General features: G+C 34.3%; 1 protein-coding gene across 1 annotated transcript in view; it reads right to left on the reverse strand.

Annotated features, from left to right (window-relative positions):
* Positions 1-2,147: 2,147 nt before the first annotated feature.
* LOC145681655 (uncharacterized) overlaps positions 2,148-20,309 on the reverse strand; it is a 360,834-nt gene continuing 342,672 nt past the window's right edge. The window contains exon 6 of the mRNA XM_081753279.1: positions 2,148-2,649. Within this exon, the coding sequence (XP_081609405.1) occupies positions 2,390-2,649 (260 nt within the window). The 3' untranslated portion in view covers positions 2,148-2,389. The remainder of the gene's footprint in view (positions 2,650-20,309) is intronic.

The following is a 20,309-nucleotide window of genomic DNA, read 5'->3' on the forward strand; positions in this document are numbered from 1 at the left end:
TTTTACGTCCCTTGGTTATGCCGGTTAGGCTAAAGGCGACGGTGATGATGAGAAATGAATGAAATGGTGGAATGAAGAAAGTGGAAGGAAACGGTAGAACCCCGAGAAAACCCACGCACACGGTGTTTGACCACCACAAAGTTCACTTAGCGGGGGCTGTGATGAAACCCGGGACTCCAAGGACCAGAGGTGAAAGCTCTACTATAGTTATTTGAAGTAAGTTAACTTTTTATAATCCCTCATTTGAGTTAATTATAAGATTATTTAAGTCCCCTGACCTTTATCTACTGATCGGCGCCTATGGTGTCCGTGTATTTTTTTTCGGTATTGTGCTATATGCTGTGAATACAAGTAACCAAAGACTCCCTTTTCTCATTTCGTCAGCCAGCGTTCTCCTCAATCCTGCACAAAAATACACTTACCGATTTGTTTTTTAACAGTTGGAGGCAACTTCATGCTGCTCTTCCAGCTACTCTAAAAGGCGTAATTAATCTTGGAGCAGGCGTTAGTTGGGTTGCCTATCTCGCGGACTTTGTAGATCAAGAATTTCTGATCCCCACTGTACATAACAAGGGATGAGTTGCCAAAACCAAATTGTGTTCTACCAAGAGCTGTGCCTATAATCATCGTTAACATGGAATTCCAAACAAAATCTGGTCATTAATTCCAACAACTGAACTAATATGGTTGTACTTTGACTCATAAACATTTTAAAATTATTTACTGGCGTTTCTACAAGTTTCATTTAAAAAATAATTGTATTATAGCCGTCAAGTAACTCTAAAAGCGACCACATGTAGTTTTGCTGTTATTGGTGTTGTGCGTGTTGCCTAACCAAACACTTGAAAACATTTCTGTCCGTTGGGGTTGTCCAAAAATATCCAAAAAAAATCAATAAGGTCGGTGCCACTAATGGTACCTTTTCCGCACTAGCCATCATCGAATTTCCAACGAAAGTGCAAAACGCTCCACCCTAATCTGTACTGATCTCCCAAGTACGTCTGCAATGCTTGATCATAGTTTAGTACAGTAACTAACTACAAGTGGAGTTACGTTCGAAGTGTTAATAATAAAATTTGTAACATGTCTTATAGAAATCTATATATGACTGAAACCATCACGAGATACTGAAATTATTCTTATTTAATTTCTCCTTTCATTAGTTTTACAAAAATGCAATGCGTAAGTTTTACTACGTAATGTATTATTTTAAACGCAAAGCAAAGTTTCATTCCTTAAGATATGAGACGGAATAAAACGAAATAATTTCAACATTTATGTGCAGCGTCATCTACTGACAATATTTGAGTCCCCATAAAAACTAGTCGAAATAAATATATTATAAAACGTATTCTCCTTGCAGGTTGGTGGGTGATGGGGCAATTAGTTTGTCATATTTGAATTCAGTATGCTTGAAAACGTCAGAGACTACTATTTTTATCAGAGGGAGGAAATCCGTGCAGAACAGAGTAATTTTAGTTCCCAAACAACGTTACGTAGTAACGAATTAAGTTCGTGACCTACAGGCCATTGTAATTAATAAGAGGGGTTAAAAATTAGTTTAGCTTTCTTTTTCTTAATGTGTGTTACACAAAATCCTAAATCTAAAGGCTCTTAAGAAATCTCACATATTATGAGTTCTCTTGTTTCCCAACCGGATAATTAAAGAAGTAAGTTTTGCTCTTATGTGTTACATAAAGCAATATCTCAGTTTTGACAAGCAACATATTCCTCTTCTCCATTTAGAAGTTACGTCACGAAGTACGGTATTACCGAGTATACAAACCTATCTGCATTTGCATAATTTTTCACAGCAGTTAGTAAAACGAGAACTTTTGATATCACCTACAGAGTTCGAAGTCTCATAATGCCCAAAAGAAATTACTTTTGTTTCGTTGGAGAATTATAAAAATCTTTAAATGTGAACTTGGTTAGAAATAATTTTTCAGACATCTTGCTGAAAACGTTATTTTAGATTTATTTCGCAGAACATATCCAAATGTTTTGACTTTTCATCTGACAAAATTGATTAAGTAAAATTGCAGTATGTCTCTAAGTATTAAAAAATTAAATTTCCTACTTTCTTCATATCTTAAAATATTTTATATAAGGAAAGGAAGAAATCACATGGATTTGAGTGTATTTTATTTTGTTACTGCTAAAAAAATTTAAATAGATAACATTAACGTCATTTTTTTACGCATATAATTACTACATTTAATATCTACAGTTGAATATGGAATTGCAAGATGGTCTACTTGACAATTTGGAGTTTGTCACACTTAATCTAGCTTAGGCGATGAATAAATACAAGAAATAGAACCTCACAGATGTGTTTGTAATACACTTTTTGTACGTATAATATTAGTCTTGAAAACATGTGAATTATTTAATATTGATTCGGCGGATTATAGTAGTATTCTGCTGCAGTACCGTAATGTCCCTGATTTGGAGTAGCGTATTGCACCGGAGCAGCGTATGGTAATGGAGCGCTGTATTGTTCCGGAGCAACGTACTGTACCGGAGCAAAATTCTGTGACGAAATATTTCCTTGTAGTGTTGTTGGTTGTTCAGCTTCAACGGAATCCCTGTGATCTTTAAGTTCATGCCTGTAACCATTCACCATATTATAAGTAACTAGACCTCCAACTGGAAAAGTAAACAAGAAACATAAAACGAAAAGCACGAAATGAAATGCAAAATGAGACAATTGAGGAGTTTGATGTAATAAAGTCCCAAGCGAGTTTACGCCCTTTTTGCATCAAACGCATTTGTGGCTTTTGCCATGCCTGTTTAGCCTCCTGGTAAAATGTTAATGCAATATCGGAATAAAATGCTGTATATCACATTGTTTTATGTAAAAAAAAATACTACTTAAATTTTCAACATCGTTCTTTTCCAACTGCATATTTATGACTTACGCCTTTATTGCATTAAACTCCTCAACTAATTTCGAGAATCTTCTTTCCAACGTCATTCAATTCAGCACTATGCAGAAGTAGTCTGATGATCTAACGTGTCATATTTAAAAATTCTGAAATATTTTAAGAACTACGGGATTGAACTATGCACTCTTCAGAATGTTGCAATACATAATTATTTGCAGAAGGAATATCAGGATGGATCGTTTATCGTTAAATATGAGCAGAGGGACATAATTTCATATTCTGAAATACAACCATGTTAACAGATCTCTTATCTCACATTTTCTTATTCCAACATTTCATTAATTATGATCGTTACTGACTCTTTTAGTCTCAAAACACAATCTTTTGATGTCAAATTAAAACCAAGCATATGTACTGTATATTGTATATGTGGAGCATTTTGAAGTCCTATTTGTCTATAAGCCTATTTGTTTTCGGAGGTCAGGCCGGTTATAACTGGGAGCTAAGTAAATAATTTTATTGTGTGGGCTAATATGGTTTTGAATAACTCTGGAACGAATTCTTTATAAGTAATATTTATTGAAAGACAAAATTAGTATTTCGTTTCCTCTGTTGATAGAGAAAACCTCCTGGCTGTTACTAACAAGTACGTTTCCTTATTGGTGTGGGTTTTCGAAGGCTTCGTTCTCAATCTATGAGAGCAGAACGTTGCTGATATTTCGAATGTAATTGCAGTTTGATTATTAACGTTAAATACAGAGAGAACTTCAGTACAAGAATTGCATTACAACACACTCCATTTGGTAACTGTAATCATCTTCGAAGACTTTAGAAACATTTCATTTATCTATTAGGGTTATTTTATGTATGAAATCAATTTAACGTATTTCAGTTCTAATGTTGTTTTTTGTAGAATCTACCTGAATCCCATTGCAAAAGCTCACAGAGCTACCTATGGAAAAAGCGTAAGCTCTCAGCCATAAGTGTGAAAACCTACAAAGTGCATATTGGCTTAAAGTATACCATTATTTATAACTTTTTAGAAGTTTTTAAAAGGTATTTTTATAAAAGAAACTGTATTTCAACTCTCCAACTAGTAAAAATCCAACCAGTTGGTTATATCTTTCCTTTATTCCATGATATTAAATAAGTGCAACTTGAACTAGTTCAACCTTTTGAATTTCAATGTTGGATATTCCCACATAGAGAACAATTCATTGGGATTGATTCTAAATATGTCCATGGCCTACAGGATGTTTAATTGGGTTTTCATCCCGAGGGAACACGAAACCTGCAAGCAATATAACTGCTATACTTTCTCTATAGTATCGTGTAACAATTATTCTTTGCTTTTTTAAATATATTTACAAACACTTAAGTTAAGCATTTTAAGCATAGAAAATGCGCAGCGACGTTCAACTCAATAAAAAATTATCCATCGTTTACTTTTCGAGGAGGATTTTACTTTTCTAACGAACGGTTAAATCTGCGTGAGTGAACTTAGATAATGTCAAAATCGCATTATAATGTAGCAGTGTGGTACTTGCATATGGAAGGAGGCGGCAGTGAAATATACTACTAGGTTATATTTTAATATTTAAATATTTCAAATAATTTACACTCATTAAACTTGATAATATTTAAAAACCTTCAGCTTTTCTGGTGAAGAGAGAGCACGTCCTTAATGCATCAGTTTCGTGGAGGCTTCCATATAGGAGAGAATTATGCATATTATCTTGGTTCATATTTCACCTTATATTATGTTCATATGCCATGGAGCCTTGGTGCACCAAAATATACATTTAAAAAAAAAAGAAGATTTACAAAAGATACGAACAAGTTTTATTATGCTTTAATCGACATAGAGCGAAACTCGGTACCCAGAATTTTCTTCAATGAAAGCTTCCCTAACGGGGTAGGAGTGGCTAGTCGTAATTTGGTGTGAATCATTGGTGTTGGCAGAAGTTGCCACTGTAGAGTATTTTATATTTTCTTTCGCAACAAAACCTGTAAGGGCTTTACTTCTTCTTATAATTCACCATATTATTTGAAACAACCATTAACCGCTTGACTGCCATTACGTACAACTTGTTCATCGTCAATTCTGCACTATTCTCTACCACTACGTACTACCTGTACGTAGCTGGCTTCCGTCGTAGAAGATGAAATATTCTTGCATTCTAATTACTACGCAAACATTCGAATAAACCTGGCCGGAGAGTACTGAAGTCTACGTATTGCAGTGACACCATTAGAGCACATGATCTTAAAAACCACAAAAAGCAAAGCACGATCATTATGTCACATTTTACTCAAATATTCAATACAGATTGCAATTACCTTGTATTAGTTGCTGGTCAATATCATTTTATAAGTATCTGGTGGGGAATGAATAATGTTACTTATTATGTGTGCAAACTCAACTACGTTCGTTCGGTCGGGGTGCTTAGACTAAAATCTAGCCTAGGACCACGCAGATATGAATCTAACGCTCTAACTACTGGGCTACAGGAGTATTAATTGTTGATTCCAATAATTCTAAAACAAGTATGGTTTAAGAAACCAATATGCTTAATGTTTTGTTTGCACTATTTGTTGCCTACTTCTAAATGCTTAGCATGGTCACGAGTTTCTTCATCTATCTACAGGGCTGGGTCACAAGGGGATAATATGTGTATTACGTTGCAATAAATCAAGAAAAAATTCTCATAATAGACTAATTTAAAACACATACATAAACTAAAGAAATTATAAATGGTATTATTCTACTATGCACATGGATCTAGTATAATTTTTAAAACAAAATATACTAGAATACTCATTTGTTTTCATGAATATTGTTAAACCAAACCATCTATTGTATAACTCACGTGTAGGTTGAGTTTTAAACTGAGTTTTAATTAAATTATTATTAAACAGCATACTATCCGACTGCTACAGCGACGCTGACTACAAAAACCGGGGAACAAAATTCATGTCGGTTAGATCATACTTACTTGCATTAACAAAAAATGAGGCTATTGCGTTACCATTCTCTGAAAACAGAGCAGATCGTTGGGAATTCCTGTTACTAATCTCAAGAAGAGTTAGCTTAGTACAGAAATGCTAAGTTAGAACTCTGATACTTCACGTACCCAAGAATTCTCCAACCAGTGCTTTCTCGTCTGACAAAACGAATCGAATGGGTTTAATTTTGGAGAGTTAATTGATTTTAATACAATGTGAAATATCTCCATGTGTAAGGTCTCGCAATTTCTAGAGACTTTTTGAAATACCTCGGGACAATTCTTCACAAATTCACGAAGACTATTATGCTAGTGTTTGGAGGACTGACATGAAACAGGCTAAGAAACGTTTATCTAATTTGCTTTCGTTTCCCCAAAGCTGTTGTCTCGAATGTCGCACCATCATCAGCGTTGAGATACGAACCCAGTTTTCTTGGATTAGAGGACTGGAGTCGGTAACGTAAAGCAAGGTATTATTATTGGCTACAAAGTATCGAAAAAATTCACTAGCAGGGAACTCTAGCCGAACTTCAATTTAGTGCTGTGTTGTAATGTGCCATTTGATCGCCATTACAGTAAAATATTATCTTTTTATGCACCCTGATTGTTTATTTTTCACGATAACCAAGGTTAATTAGTTATAATCAATGTCGCATTTAATCCATTGTTTCTGGTATTTTGCAGTTAAAGATGTTTTAAAATGATCCTACGCCACCGTTGCACTGAGGCTAATGGTTGAGAAATTATAGCCGAATATTTTCTTTTTCTTTCGGTAAATTGAAATTTTCTGTTTTATTTTGTAATTAGTGATTGAAATAGAAATAGCTGTGTGCATAATAATGTCTTTCAAGAGGAATGACGATATAAATATGTCGCACTAGATTAAATAGTTTGGAATCGGTGAGGATTCCGTAACTGGGTTGTCTTCTCTTTTGTTTACAGATAACATCTTTCATATAAGGAAAAATATAATACTTTTAGTTAATCACAAATAACAAATGGGATGCATGTACATATATGGTAGCGTGCTTATTCCATATATTACTCTGTTTGCCGTGCAGGGTTAATCAATTGGCTTCCTGTAATTAAGTGATCATCCTTCTGCTGTTATGCGAGTAATTTATTGTAAATATAATATAAATGTGTATTGATATATGCATATAACGAAACACGACGATTTCAAGAATTAATTGATGACGTATAATGCATAAATATTAATTATTTTCATTGATGGATGAGTCATATATAGAACAGAAATGCTATTAAGTAAATTAGATGTTAATATAGATAGATTTAGAGGTTTGTGTGAATGTGTACACTGTTATAGTCGTACTGGCATAACTGTCTCGGCTGTAGCCAACGTGATTCTATGTACTAAATAGAATCATATCACAATTTTGGTCTCTTCATTCCAAATTGATCTGAGGCTTTTAAAAAATTATATATTTGTGAACTCCAAACAACCATATTCTTTAGAATTGGTTAGTTGTCCTCAATACAGGATATGTTTACACGATACTTTATATTATTACTTTTCATACAATATTTCATTTAAATAACGTATATTTTCTTTCTATTTACACGAAACATAATACACTGTTCATTTTTATGGACATATTTCAATCGAGGTTGGCTGAAGCTTACAAAATCAGAAACAGATGTTTCAATTTGAATATTGTGGAATTAACCCTTAACTACTCTCGTATTGTCTTACAAACCATTGTCGTCATATTTTTATTTCTAATATAAAGGATGGTTAACTGATGATTAGTTCATTTTCTAATTTCACCTATTATTGTATTAACAGGAACAGAATCAAGTATTGTTTACATTATAATATGTGCTGCCTGGTGTCAGATATACCAACAAATTGTAAGTAGTAGTATTTTACCCAATGTGCTGAATGGTGAACTTGATTTATATATTTAACACAAGCTTCTTTATTTATAAATGTTGTGTTTTATACATAAAATTCAAAATTACACGATGGGTGGTGTCACAGGGATTTTTTACCCCTGGAAACTTTTACCCCCTGGAAAATTTTACCCCCTGGAAATCTTTACCCCCTTGTCGGTTTCTGGTAACTTCAAAGGAAAAGTCAAAAGTCACATTAAAAATTCATAATATTGAATATGATCTCTCAGTGTGTGTGCTCACTTTGGTCAAGATGGCTTTAAATCCGAAGATTTGGTAGAGGGCAAAAATTTCCTAGGAAATTATTACCTCCCTGTCGGCTATTGGTTACTTCAAAGACAAACTAAATGTTATATTATAAATAGATAGCACTCTATAGTATCTCTTAACAGACACAGTCACTTTGGCCAAGATGGCTTTAAATCCAAAGATTTGGTAGGGGGGTAAAAATTTCCTAGAAAATTATTACCCCCTTGTTGGTTATAGGTTACTTCAAAGACAAACCAAATGTTATATTATAAATTGGTAGCACTCTATAGTACCTCTTAACAGACACAGTCACTTTGGCCAAGATGGCTTTAAATCCGAAGATTTGGTAGGGGGGTAAAAAGTTCCCAGGAAATTATTACCTCGCTGTCGGTTATTGGTTACTTCAAAGACAAACTCAAATGTTATATTATAAATTTAATGCACTCAGTAGCATCTCTTAACTGACACAGTGACTTTGGCAAAGATGGCTTTAAATTCGAAGATTTGGTAGGGGTTGTAAAAATTTCCTAGGAAATTATTACCCCCTGTCGGTTACTGGTTACTTCAAAGACAAACTTAAATGTTATATTATAAATTGATACCACTCTGTAGTATCTCTTAACAGACACAATGACTTTGGCCAAGATGGCTTTAAATCCGAAGATTTGGTAGGGGGTAAAAATTTCCTAGGAAATTATTACGCCCCTGTCGGTTATTGGTTATTTCAAAGCAAACTCAAATGTTACATTATAAATTGATACCAGTCTGTAGTATCTCTTAACAGTCACAGTCACTTTGGCAAAGATTGCTTTAAATTCGAAGATTTGGTAGGGGGGTAAAAATTTCCTACGAAATTATTACCCCCCTGTCGGTTATTGGTTACTTCAAAGACAAACTCAAATGTTACATTATAAATTGATACCACTCTGTAGTATCTCTTAACAGACACAATGACTTTGGCCAAGGTGGCTTTAAATCCGAAGATTTGGTAGGGGGTAAAAATTTCCTAGGAAATTATTACCTCCCTGTCGGTTATTGGTTACTTCAAAGACAAACTCAAACGTTATATTATAATTTGAAAGCACTCTGTAGTATCTCTTAACAGACACAGTCACTTTGGCCAAGATGGCTTTAAATCCGAAGAGTTGGTAGGGGTAAATATTTCCTAGGAAATTATTACCTCGCTGTGGGCTATTGGTTACTTCAAAGACAAACTCAAATGTTATATTATAATTTGAAAGCACTCTGTAGTATCTCTTAACAGACACAGTCACTTTGGCCAAGGTGGCTTTAAATCAGAAGATTTGGTAGGGGGGTAAAAATTTCCTAGGAAATTATTACCTCCCTGTCAGTTATTGGTTACTTCAAAGACAAACTTAAATGTTGTATTATAAATTGATACCACTCTGTAGTATCTCTTAACAGACACAGTCACTTTGGCCAAGATGGCATTAAATCCGAAGATTTCGTATGGGGGTAAAAGTTTCCTAGGAAATTATTACCCCCTGTCGGTTATTGGTTACTTCAAAGACAAACTCAAATGTTACATAATAAATTGGTACCACTCTGTAGTATCTCTTAACAGACACAATGACTTTGACCAAGATGGCTTTAAATCCGTAGATTTGGTAGGGGGGTAAAAATTTCCTAGGAAATGATTACCTCCCTGTCGGCTATTGGTTACTTCAAAGACAAAAATCAAATGTTATATTATAATTTGAAAGCACTATGTAGTATCTCTTAACAGACACAGTCACATTGGACAATATGGCTTTAAATCCGAAGATTTCGTAGGGGGGTAAAAATTTTCTAGGAAATTATTACCTCCCTGTCGGCTATTGGTTACTTCAAAGACAAACTCAAATAGTATATTATAAGTTGAAAGCACTCTGTAGTATCTCTTAACAGACACAGTCACTTTGGGCAAGATGGCTTTAAATCCGAAGATTTGGTAGGGGCATAAATTTCCTAGTAAATTATTACCTCCCTGTCGGTTATTGGTTACTTCAAAGACAAACTAAAAATGTTACATTATAAATTGATACCACTCTGTGGTATCTCTTAACAGGCACAGTGACTTTGGCCAAGATGGCTTTAAATCCAAAGATTTGGTGGGGAGGTAAAAATTTTCTAGGAAATTATTACCTCCCTGTCGGTTATTAATTACTTCAAAGACAAACTGAAATGTTACATTATAAATTGATACCACTCTGTAGTATCTCTTAACAGACACAGTCGCTTTGGGCAAGATGGCTTTAAATCCGAAGATGTGGTAGGGAGTAAAAGTATCCTAGGAAATTATTACCCCCGGTCGGTTATTGGTTACTTCAAAGACAAGCTGAAATGTTAGATTATAAATTGCTATCATTCCAAGTTATCTGTTAACGAAGGGACTCACTTTGGTCAAGATGACTTAATATCTTAAGATTTGATAGGAGGGTAATAATTTCCTGAGAAATTTATACGCTCTGTCTGTTTTTGATTACTTCAAGACCAATTGAAATGTTGCATTATAAATTTATATTATTTCGTGTTATGTCTTAACAGACGCACTCACTTTGGCCAAGATTGCTTTGTAACCGAAAATTTGAGAGGTGGTAATATTTTCATATTGAATTTATCCCCCTTTATCCGTTCTTAATTATTTCTAAGACAAAATGTAATGTTACTTTATAAATTGGTATTATACTCTGGTGTGTCTTAACAGACGCACTGATTGTCGGTAAGATGTTTTTATATCAGAAGTTTTATAGGGGGTGCTTTTTCCCCTAGGAAATTTATACTCTTGCATTGGTTCTTTTATATTTCAAGAATAAGGTCAAATTTGTACATTATAAATTGATGTTAAATCGTTTTATGTATTAACATACGCACTCACTTTGTGGACGATAAAGGAATGTTTTTATTTTCGGAAAGTTCATAGGAAGATGATATACAAAGAAAGCTAAACTTATTTTAATTTTTAATAAGATGTTGAAATACCAAATTAGATGACTGGAGTTAAATAGAGCCCGAAAATTTACACGTTTTTATAAGATAATACTCACCCGTATCCTTCGCTTCCACTTCGAAATTCCAAAAATTGTTTCTTTTTGGTATCTTACGTCTCAGATCCTACGTACTGACTAAGCATAAGTTTCCAACTGGTAGGACTTGAGAATCTTCTTTTTACAAGCCTTGTACATTGTTCTGGTGGGTAGCTCGCGCTAGCTAGCTTAGCCATTTGGACAGTGTTAACAACTTTATCAATGATTATATATCCGGTACGGTTTGAGATATCGAAGTGCTGTAAACGGTAAAATAAATTGTACGTTCATTTCAAACCTTACATGTAACTAGATATAATATTTACCTAAGATTTTTTTTAAATAAAGTCTTTCAAAAAATTCAAAATTTTCAACCCCTGTAACTTCGTTTCTATTCATTCAAAAAACGTCATACTATGACCATGGTATTCAGCGCTAAAGTTCTTTCGATGTACATTATTCTGTGCATCTCTGTTGTGCTGTCTGCGTTAGAGGCTTCCAAACTTCGGATGTTTGTGATACCATAATATCTTTAGCTTGCAACACTGATTAATAAAAGTGGCATTTTAAGTTAACAATTGCCATGTTGGTTTGAAATGTGTAATAAACTGACGTAGTGCCATTTAAAAAAAATAAACTTATGTTTGGTTGCCAACACTGTTGTGAATTTTTGTCTAAACCCGTTATAGCGGATGATCATGATAATTTGTCTACCATGTGTATATAAGGAGAGAGAGAGGAATAAATTGCAATAACGTTTTTAATTGAAAGATGTGTTTTACGTTTTCAATCATTTATGTTATAAACTGTGCAATAACAGTTATGAAGATTATAAGGCAACTAATATCTAATATTTTACACTACAATCTACGTAATAATTTGGAATCAAAATCTGCTTTCTCGGTTGCAAATAACATACTTTAAAATTAGATTTACTTACTTTTGTTTCAAAAGATTGTTTATTCTCAATATATTTTTCTTCCCACGTCTTCCACACTGTCAAAGAGTAAAATCGAGTTTCAAAATCAATACAATCCTTTCAACGCTACTGAATTCTTAAATCTCGACTACTAGTGAAATAAGTCAAGAGCTGCTTCCAGGAACGAAATTATGAAATATTTTTTAACAGTGGAGTGTTTCGGAAGAAAAGTTTCTTCCTCCCTTTATACTAGGCCGCTAAGATGTAATATTTGAATTATTCCTCTTGAAGAGCAGCTTGTACAAACTTCATTGATATAATAAGAAAACAATTAATAGAAAATAACACTTTGACACTGCAACATAGAGGACGCGGTGGCTCAGTGGTAGAGCGTTCACCTCAGGTGCTTGGGGTCACTGGTTCGATCCCAACTCGCGTCGTGTGGAATTTCTGGTGGACAAACACCGTTTTCTCGTGGGTTTTCTCGGGATTCTCTCGTTTCCTCCCACTTTCCTTATTCCACCATTTCATTCATTTCTCACAATCACCGTCTAATTTACCCTAACTGGCATAATTGTGGGACGTAAAATTAAAAGATTTAATTTCATTTTTTTATTAAGACACCATCGTCAGACAGCAAATCACGTGCAAAACTGGAAAAGCAATTATTTCCTAGGAAAACATTACCAACTATCAAATTTTGGGTTTGAAGCCAAATTTTCGGACATAAAGCAATCTTCCTCAGATTGCGTCTGTTAAGAAATAACACGAAGTAGCCTCAATTTACAATATAACAACTGATATTGTACTTGAGGTAAAAAAGAACCGACAGGCGATATAAATATCTTAGGAAATATTACCCACTATCAAATTTTCGGATATAAAGTCATATTGACCAAAGTGAGTGCCTCCGCTAAAAAACAACACAGAATGGTAATAATTTATAATGTAACATTGATGTCCTTGAAGTAAAAAACACTCGATATGAGGGTATAATCTCCTAGGAAATTTTTACCCCCCTACCAAATCTTCGGATTTAAAGTAATCTCGGCCAAAGTGACTGTGTCTGTTAAGAGATACTACAGAGTGGCATCAATTTATAATGTAACATTTGAGTTTGTCTTTGAAGTAACCAATAACCGCCACGGAGCTAATAATTTCCTAGGAAATTTTTACCCCCCTACCAAATCTTCGAATTTAAAGCCATCTTGGCAAAAGTGACTGTGTCTGTTAAGAGATACTACAGAGTGCTTTCAAATTATAACATTTGAGTTTGTCTTTGAAGTAACCAATAGCCAACAAGGTGGTAATCATTAACTAGGAAATTTTTACCCCCCTACCAAATCTTCGAATTTAAAGCCATCTTGGGAAAAGTGACTGTGTCTGTTAAGAGATACTACAGAGTGCTTTCAATCTATAATATAACATATGAGTTTGTCATTGAAGTAACCAACAGCCTACAGGGAGGTAATAATTCCCTAGGAAATTTTTACCCCCCTGCCAAACCCTCGGATTTAAAGCCAACTTGGCCAAAGTGACTATGTCTGTTAAGAGATACTACAGAGTGCTTTCAATTTATAATATAACATTTGAGTTTTTCTTTGAAGTAACCAATAACCGACAGGGAGGTAATAATGTCCTACGAAATTTTTACCCCCTACCAAATCTTCGGATTTAAAGCCATCTTGACCAAAGTGACTGTGTCTGTTAAGAGATACTACAGAGTGCTTTCAATTTACAATATAAAACTTGAGTTTGTCTTTGAAGTAACCAATAGCCGACAGGGAGGTAATAATTTCCTAGGAAATTTTTACCCCCCTACCAAATCTTCGGATTTAAAGCCATCTTGGCCAAAGTGACTGTGTCTCTTAAGAGATATTAGAGTGCTTTCAATTTATAATATAACATTTGAGTTTGTCTTTGAAGTAACCAATAACCGACAAGGAGATAATAATTTTCTAGGAAATTTTTACCCCCCTACCAAATCTTCGGATTTAAAGCCATCTTGGCCAAAGTGACTGTGTCTGTTAAGAGATTCTACAGAGTGCTTTCAAATTATAATATAACATTTGAGTTTGTCTTTGAAGTAACCAATAGCTGACAGGGAGGTAATAATTTCCTAGGAAATTTTGACCCCCCTACCAAATTTTCGGATTTAAAGCCATCTTGGCAAAAGTCACTGTGTCTGTTAAGAGATTCTACAGAGTGCTTTCAATTTATAATATAACATTTGAGTTTGTCTTTGAAGTAACCAATAGCCGACAGGGAGGTAATAATTTCCTAGGAAATTTTTACCCCCCTACCAAATCTTCGGATTTAAAGCCATCTTGGCAAAAGTCACTGTGTCTGTTAAGAGATTCTACAGAGTGCTTTCAATTTATAATATAACATTTGAGTTTGTCTTTGAAGTAACCAATAGCTGACAGGGAGGTAATAATTTCCTAGGAAATTTTGACCCCCCTACCAAATCTTCGGATTTAAAGCCATCTTGGCAAAAGTCACTGTGTCTGTTAAGAGATTCTACAGAGTGCTTTCAATTTATAATATAACATTTGAGTTTGTCTTTGAAGTAACCAATAGCTGACAGGGAGGTAATAATTTCCTAGGAAATTTTGACCCCCCTACCAAATCTTCCGATTTAAAGCCATCTTGGCAAAAGTCACTGTGTCTGTTAAGAGATTCTACAGAGTGCTTTCAATTTATAATATAACATTTGAGTTTGTCTTTGAAGTAACCAATAGCCGACAGGGAGGTAATAATTTCCTAGGAAATTTTTACCCCCTAAAAAATCTTCGGTTCTAAAGCCATCTTGGCCAAAGTCATTGTGTCTGTTAAGAGATACTACAAGGTGCTTTCAATTTATAATATAACATTTGAGTATGTCTTTGAAGTAACCAATAGCCGACAGGGAGGTAATAATTTCCTAGGAAATATTTACCACCCTTCCAAATCTTCGGATTTAAAGTCATCTTGTCCAAAGTCACTGTGTCTGTTAATAGATACTGCAGAGTGGTATTGATTTTTAATGTAACATTTGAGTTTGTCTCTGAAGTAAAAAATAGCCGACAGGGAGGCAATAATTTCCTAGGAAATTTTTACCCCCCTACCAAATCTTCGGATTTAAAACCATCTTGGCCAAAGTCACTGTGTCTGTTAATATATACTAAAAAGTGCTTTCAATTTATAATATAACATTTGAGTTTGTCTTTGAAGTAACCAATAGCCAACAGGGAGGTAATAATTTCCTAGGAAATTTTTACCCCCCTACCAAATCTTCGGATTTAAAGCCATCTTGGCCAAAGTCATTGTGTCTGTTAAGAGACACTACAGAGTGATTTCAATTTAAAATATAACTTTTGAGTTTGTCTTTGAAGTAACCAATAGCCGACAGGGAGGTAATGATTTCCTAGGAAATTTTTACCCCCCTACCAAATCTTCGGTTTTATAGCCATCTTGGCCAAAGTCATTCTGTCTGTTAAGAGATACTACAAGGTGCTTTCAATTTATAATATAACATAACATATAACATTTATAATATAATATAACAGTTTGTCTTTGAAGTAACCAATAACCGACAGGGAGGTAATAATTTCCTAGGAAATTTTTACCCCCCTTCCAAATCTTCGGATTTAAAGCCATCTTGGCCAAAGTCACTGTGTCTGTTAAGAGATACTACAGAGTGGTATCGATTTATAATGTAACATTTGAGTTTGTCTTTGAAGTAACAAATAGCCGACAGGGAGGTAATAATTTCTTAGGAAATTTTTACCCCCCTACCAAATCTTCGGATATAAAGCCATCTTGACCAAAGTGAGTGCATACACTGAGAGATCACATTGAATTATATGAATTTTTAATGCGACTTTTGACTTTTCCTTTGTAGTTATCAGAAACCGTAAGGGGGTAAAGATTTCCAGGGGGTAAAACTTTCCGGGGGTTAAACTTTCCAGGGGTAAAAAATCCCTGTGACAGTGGCACTAATTCTAGAGAAGTACGTCTAGTTACCTTCTGTAGATTAGCTGATTACCCATTTTCAGGTGGGAGCTAATGCGTTAAAAACATATGATACTGTAATAATATTGGTTAGAGTTTGTAAATTACAATACAATGTACTTGAAAATATAAAGGCAATGGTTGAGTCAAAGAGATCGCTCAGATTACTACTATAATATAAAAAAAACAGATTAGCAAGCATAATCACCTATATAATGAATTTAGGTGTTCCAATTAAATAATACATTATATTGTTTGCATTGTTATATTTTATATTAAGACAATCTGCGGGTAAAATACCAAAAGTGATTGGAATGGGATTCGATTATTTTCTAACATATGATACATTATGCATTTTACTAGTACACCGATAGCACCAGTGCCTGTAAGATTGGACGATGTGGAGCATTAGTCAGAATTTAGTAATAAAACTGAGGGATGCAAAAGTCCATCTAAATTTAAACATTTGTAATGAGCATGAATTGTTTACTTTATCTGTGCAAAGGGAATAATAAATTGCTTGTTTTTTATTATAATCTTTTGAGTGCTTAGTAGTTTCAAAAGCACACGTTTTCTCATCTACTACTAGATTCTCTTTCATTGAAAATTTTCTCCCCTTCTCTCCGTAAAATTCGTGATAATGTATCGTAAGAGATGCGTTTTATGATGCCTATATCACCCAAATACAATGCCTCTTTCTCTTAATTATCTTTTGTTTTCAGTAGGCATGAAACTCCTTTTTATTTCCTTTTTAGTTTAACCCTTAAGTACTATGGACGTAACTACTATGGAACGGTCTGTCAGACCGCATTGTTGTTTCACATTTCCTGAGTAGTAGTTTCATTGCATATTTTTAAAAATGATATCCTACATATCTTAGTTAATTATAGAAAAGTAAAACATAGTAATTTCACGATGTAAAAAAAAACTTTATATTTTTAAAAAAATGAGAAAGAGAACATAGTCAAAATTTGCAACAATGCTTTCATTGTTATTCTAAAATTGTAATTGTTGAAATATTCAATTTTTTCTCCGTTTCTATGTAGTCAAAATAACACTAATTTAAAATACACTGTTCTTATAGATGCACTGAGAATAAAAAATACAGTAAAAACGGAGAAAAAACATGGAATTTTAGCTTTTTTAAACTTACAGGAAGGTACTGTTATAGTTGTACTCCTACATTTTTTTTTTTTTTGTAGTGTAAAGGTAATGAATAAAACTTATTTTTAGTTCTTATATGATGGTGAAAGTAAAGAAAATACGTTTTGACGGTAAAGAAAGTGCCGCACTAACTTTTCTGATAGCATGCACTTCCTTCAGGTAGGCACTTATATCTTCTTTTTCTGCACTGTAAGGATGTCGGTACCCCACACCGCTGACATGAATGAGTATCTTTACTTTGCGCTTACAACTCAATTGACAGAAGACTATTTTCCTTTTGAACTCCTTATGCGCGATGGTGGGAAACTCACTTTCAAGCTCTTGATTGAAAAAAGCTCTCGTGACAGATGTCCGATGAAAAACCTACGTTCTATGTGAGGCCTAACAAGTCCTTTTCCCAACGTTTTCATGAAATCAAGTCTTGTCATCACTGCGGACTTCGCGTAGACTTGATGCAAGACATACGCATTGACACCATACGCAACATCCACCAGCATAAAGAAAATAGTCAATGGCTATCGTCTTGTTCGACGACTTGATGTGTAATGTGTACATTTTTTGTTTAGAGTATCCACTCCGCCTTTACTCATGTTATAAAATGTGATTATTTCAGGTTTTCCAGTCTCTGGATCATTATTTGATGTGTGGTGCAAGACGTGCCACACGGTAAGACACAAAACTGCTAATAATCAGTAGATAACGAAAGACAACTGATCAGCAAAATACTCACGTAACTACTATAGTACGTCTCTGAGACCGCTCGACCCCTCTAGCGCCGCGCACAGGGGATCAATTATAAGACGAACTTCACAATATGTAACCTTTTGCTAGACAGGAAGGTAGACGAAAAGATACAGTTGTATTAGTGAGACTGTGGAAAATATAATGATATGAAAATTCGCAGCGGTCTGAGAGACGGTCTTACGGGTTAAGTGTATTAAGTTGAGAATAAGTTCTTAGAGCTTTGCTCTGTTTTATGTTTTCAAAACATATGCTTATTATCAGCCACAGAAATAGTTTTTATTTAATAGAAAGTCTCATAAGGCGTATAGATAAGGCACGAATAGGTATTAAGGAAAATAAATGACTGTGAGGATTTGTCCTGTTTGAATATAAGGGCCTGCTACAGGGCGAGCTCCAATTCAAGTTAAACGTACTACTGTGCATACTATGATTCAGAATATAGTTTGGTTAATAGGGTAGAATTGTAGTCCTCGTATCTTTCTAGTGTGTAAAAATGTTATAATTATTAAAATAAGAATAGATATTACTAATTCAATAACACCTCCTAATTTATTAGGAATAGATAGGACAATGGTATATGCGTCTGTTGCTCTCTATAGTTACTGTCCGATGAAGCCAAAGAGTTAGTTGGCGAAACGGTAACGCGTGTTGAATTTTAATGAAAATATATAGTTTTGCTCAGCAAATAATTAGTTTATATTTAATTATAACAAAGCAAAGCTTCTACTTATGGGAAATATCACAGCAGATTCTAGTGTTAGGAAAGTAATATGCCCAATTATGAATAGTAAAAGTATGGGAAATGATAGAGATAGTCCTGGATTTCCTTATAATGTCAGAAGGAGATGACCTACAATTATATTTGCTATTAATCGGATGGCTGGAGTGCCAGGGCAAATGATGTAACTAATTATTTCAATGCAAATCATGAAGGGCATGACAGGGACGGGAGTTCCAGAAGGTACAACGTGGGCAAATATGTGTTGAGTGTGCTTAATTCTACCATAAATTATGAAGTTTAATCATAGAGGTAAGGCTAAGGTTAACGTAAAGGTTAAGTGACTGGTGCTAGTAAATACGTGAGGAAATAGACCTATGAAATTATTAAATAGAATGAAAGAGAATAGGGAAATGAATAAGAAAGTTCTTCCTTGATGACTAGCAGAACCAAAAGTAATTTTGAATTCCTTTTGAAGGGTTAGGGTAATTTTATTTCGTAAAATGTTTGGTTGGCCACGAAGGAAGCAAAATGGTATCGGAATAATTAAGAGACCAATCACTATTCTGAGTCAGTTAAATGATACATTTATAATTCAAGTAGTCGAATGTTGAAACGAGGTTTGTTATCATTTTCAGTTTATAGTTGTTCTTTTACGCTTCTTTCACATACAGGCTTCTTTCACATTTTTCTTCGCCACTCGCTGCAGTTTGCCCCGTGAGAAGTGTACCCTTTCATATTACGCGGCTTCTTGCCGCGAATGAAAAATATGCGAGCAGGGTTGCTGTGCAACTGAAGAAACAAAACCTTCTGACTCTTGTCGGGTTGTGGTGGTCGCAAAGGACAGGCGCAAAAAGTTGCTTCTACTAGTCTTGTTAAGACAGAGAGAAATAAATAATGAAATAAGAAACAGTAAGATACTCATATGTGTTCATTTATTTCTTTTTTAGAGAGTGTAGTGGTACCTTGAAAGGGATTTTTCTATACTGTTTCCAAAATTTATGGACTTGAGCAAAATAACGGCCAAGTTCTGGATATTTAAAACTATCCTGATATTCACCTGTTGTGACTCGGTAAACCAGGATAAAGCCCTTTCCGGATATTCGAGGCCTTATGCAGAGTCGTTTTGTCACGTGATTAGTGCCATATTAAAGAGGTAGACTAACATATGTTTCGTGCAGTAGTCAGTCTTTTAGTATGACTCTAATCATTCGTCAAAATGACTCTGCATAAGGCGGTCGGTGTTTAAGATCTATCCCAGAATCCCAAGTCAACACTCAATCACTGAGCCCAAGGCTGGTCATTTATTATTATTATTATTATTATTATTATTATTATTATTATTATTATTATTATTATTATTATTATTATTATTATTATTATTATTATTATTATTACGGTATTTCGGGTTTTTTTGTTTGTTTTAAGCGTTCCGACTATTGACTCAAGTCCCTTTAAAGCATTGCTCTAGTCCCTCAATTCAAGGAATTACACCCACAGAAGTGTTAAGATAGTAATAAAGAATAAAATACGGTATATTTATCGAATATCAAGTATTGACTTCTCTGTTGCCTGTACATTACAGTAGTATTACTAAAATCCGGATTACGAACTTTTATGTAACAATATCTATATCTATATATCTATATCTGTCTATCTACCTAACTCTCTCTCTCTCTCTCTCTTTCT

Source organism: Thermobia domestica, chromosome 3 (assembly GCF_964235325.1).
Source record: "Thermobia domestica chromosome 3, izTheDome1.hap1.1, whole genome shotgun sequence".
Taxonomy (NCBI): domain Eukaryota; kingdom Metazoa; phylum Arthropoda; class Insecta; order Zygentoma; family Lepismatidae; genus Thermobia; species Thermobia domestica.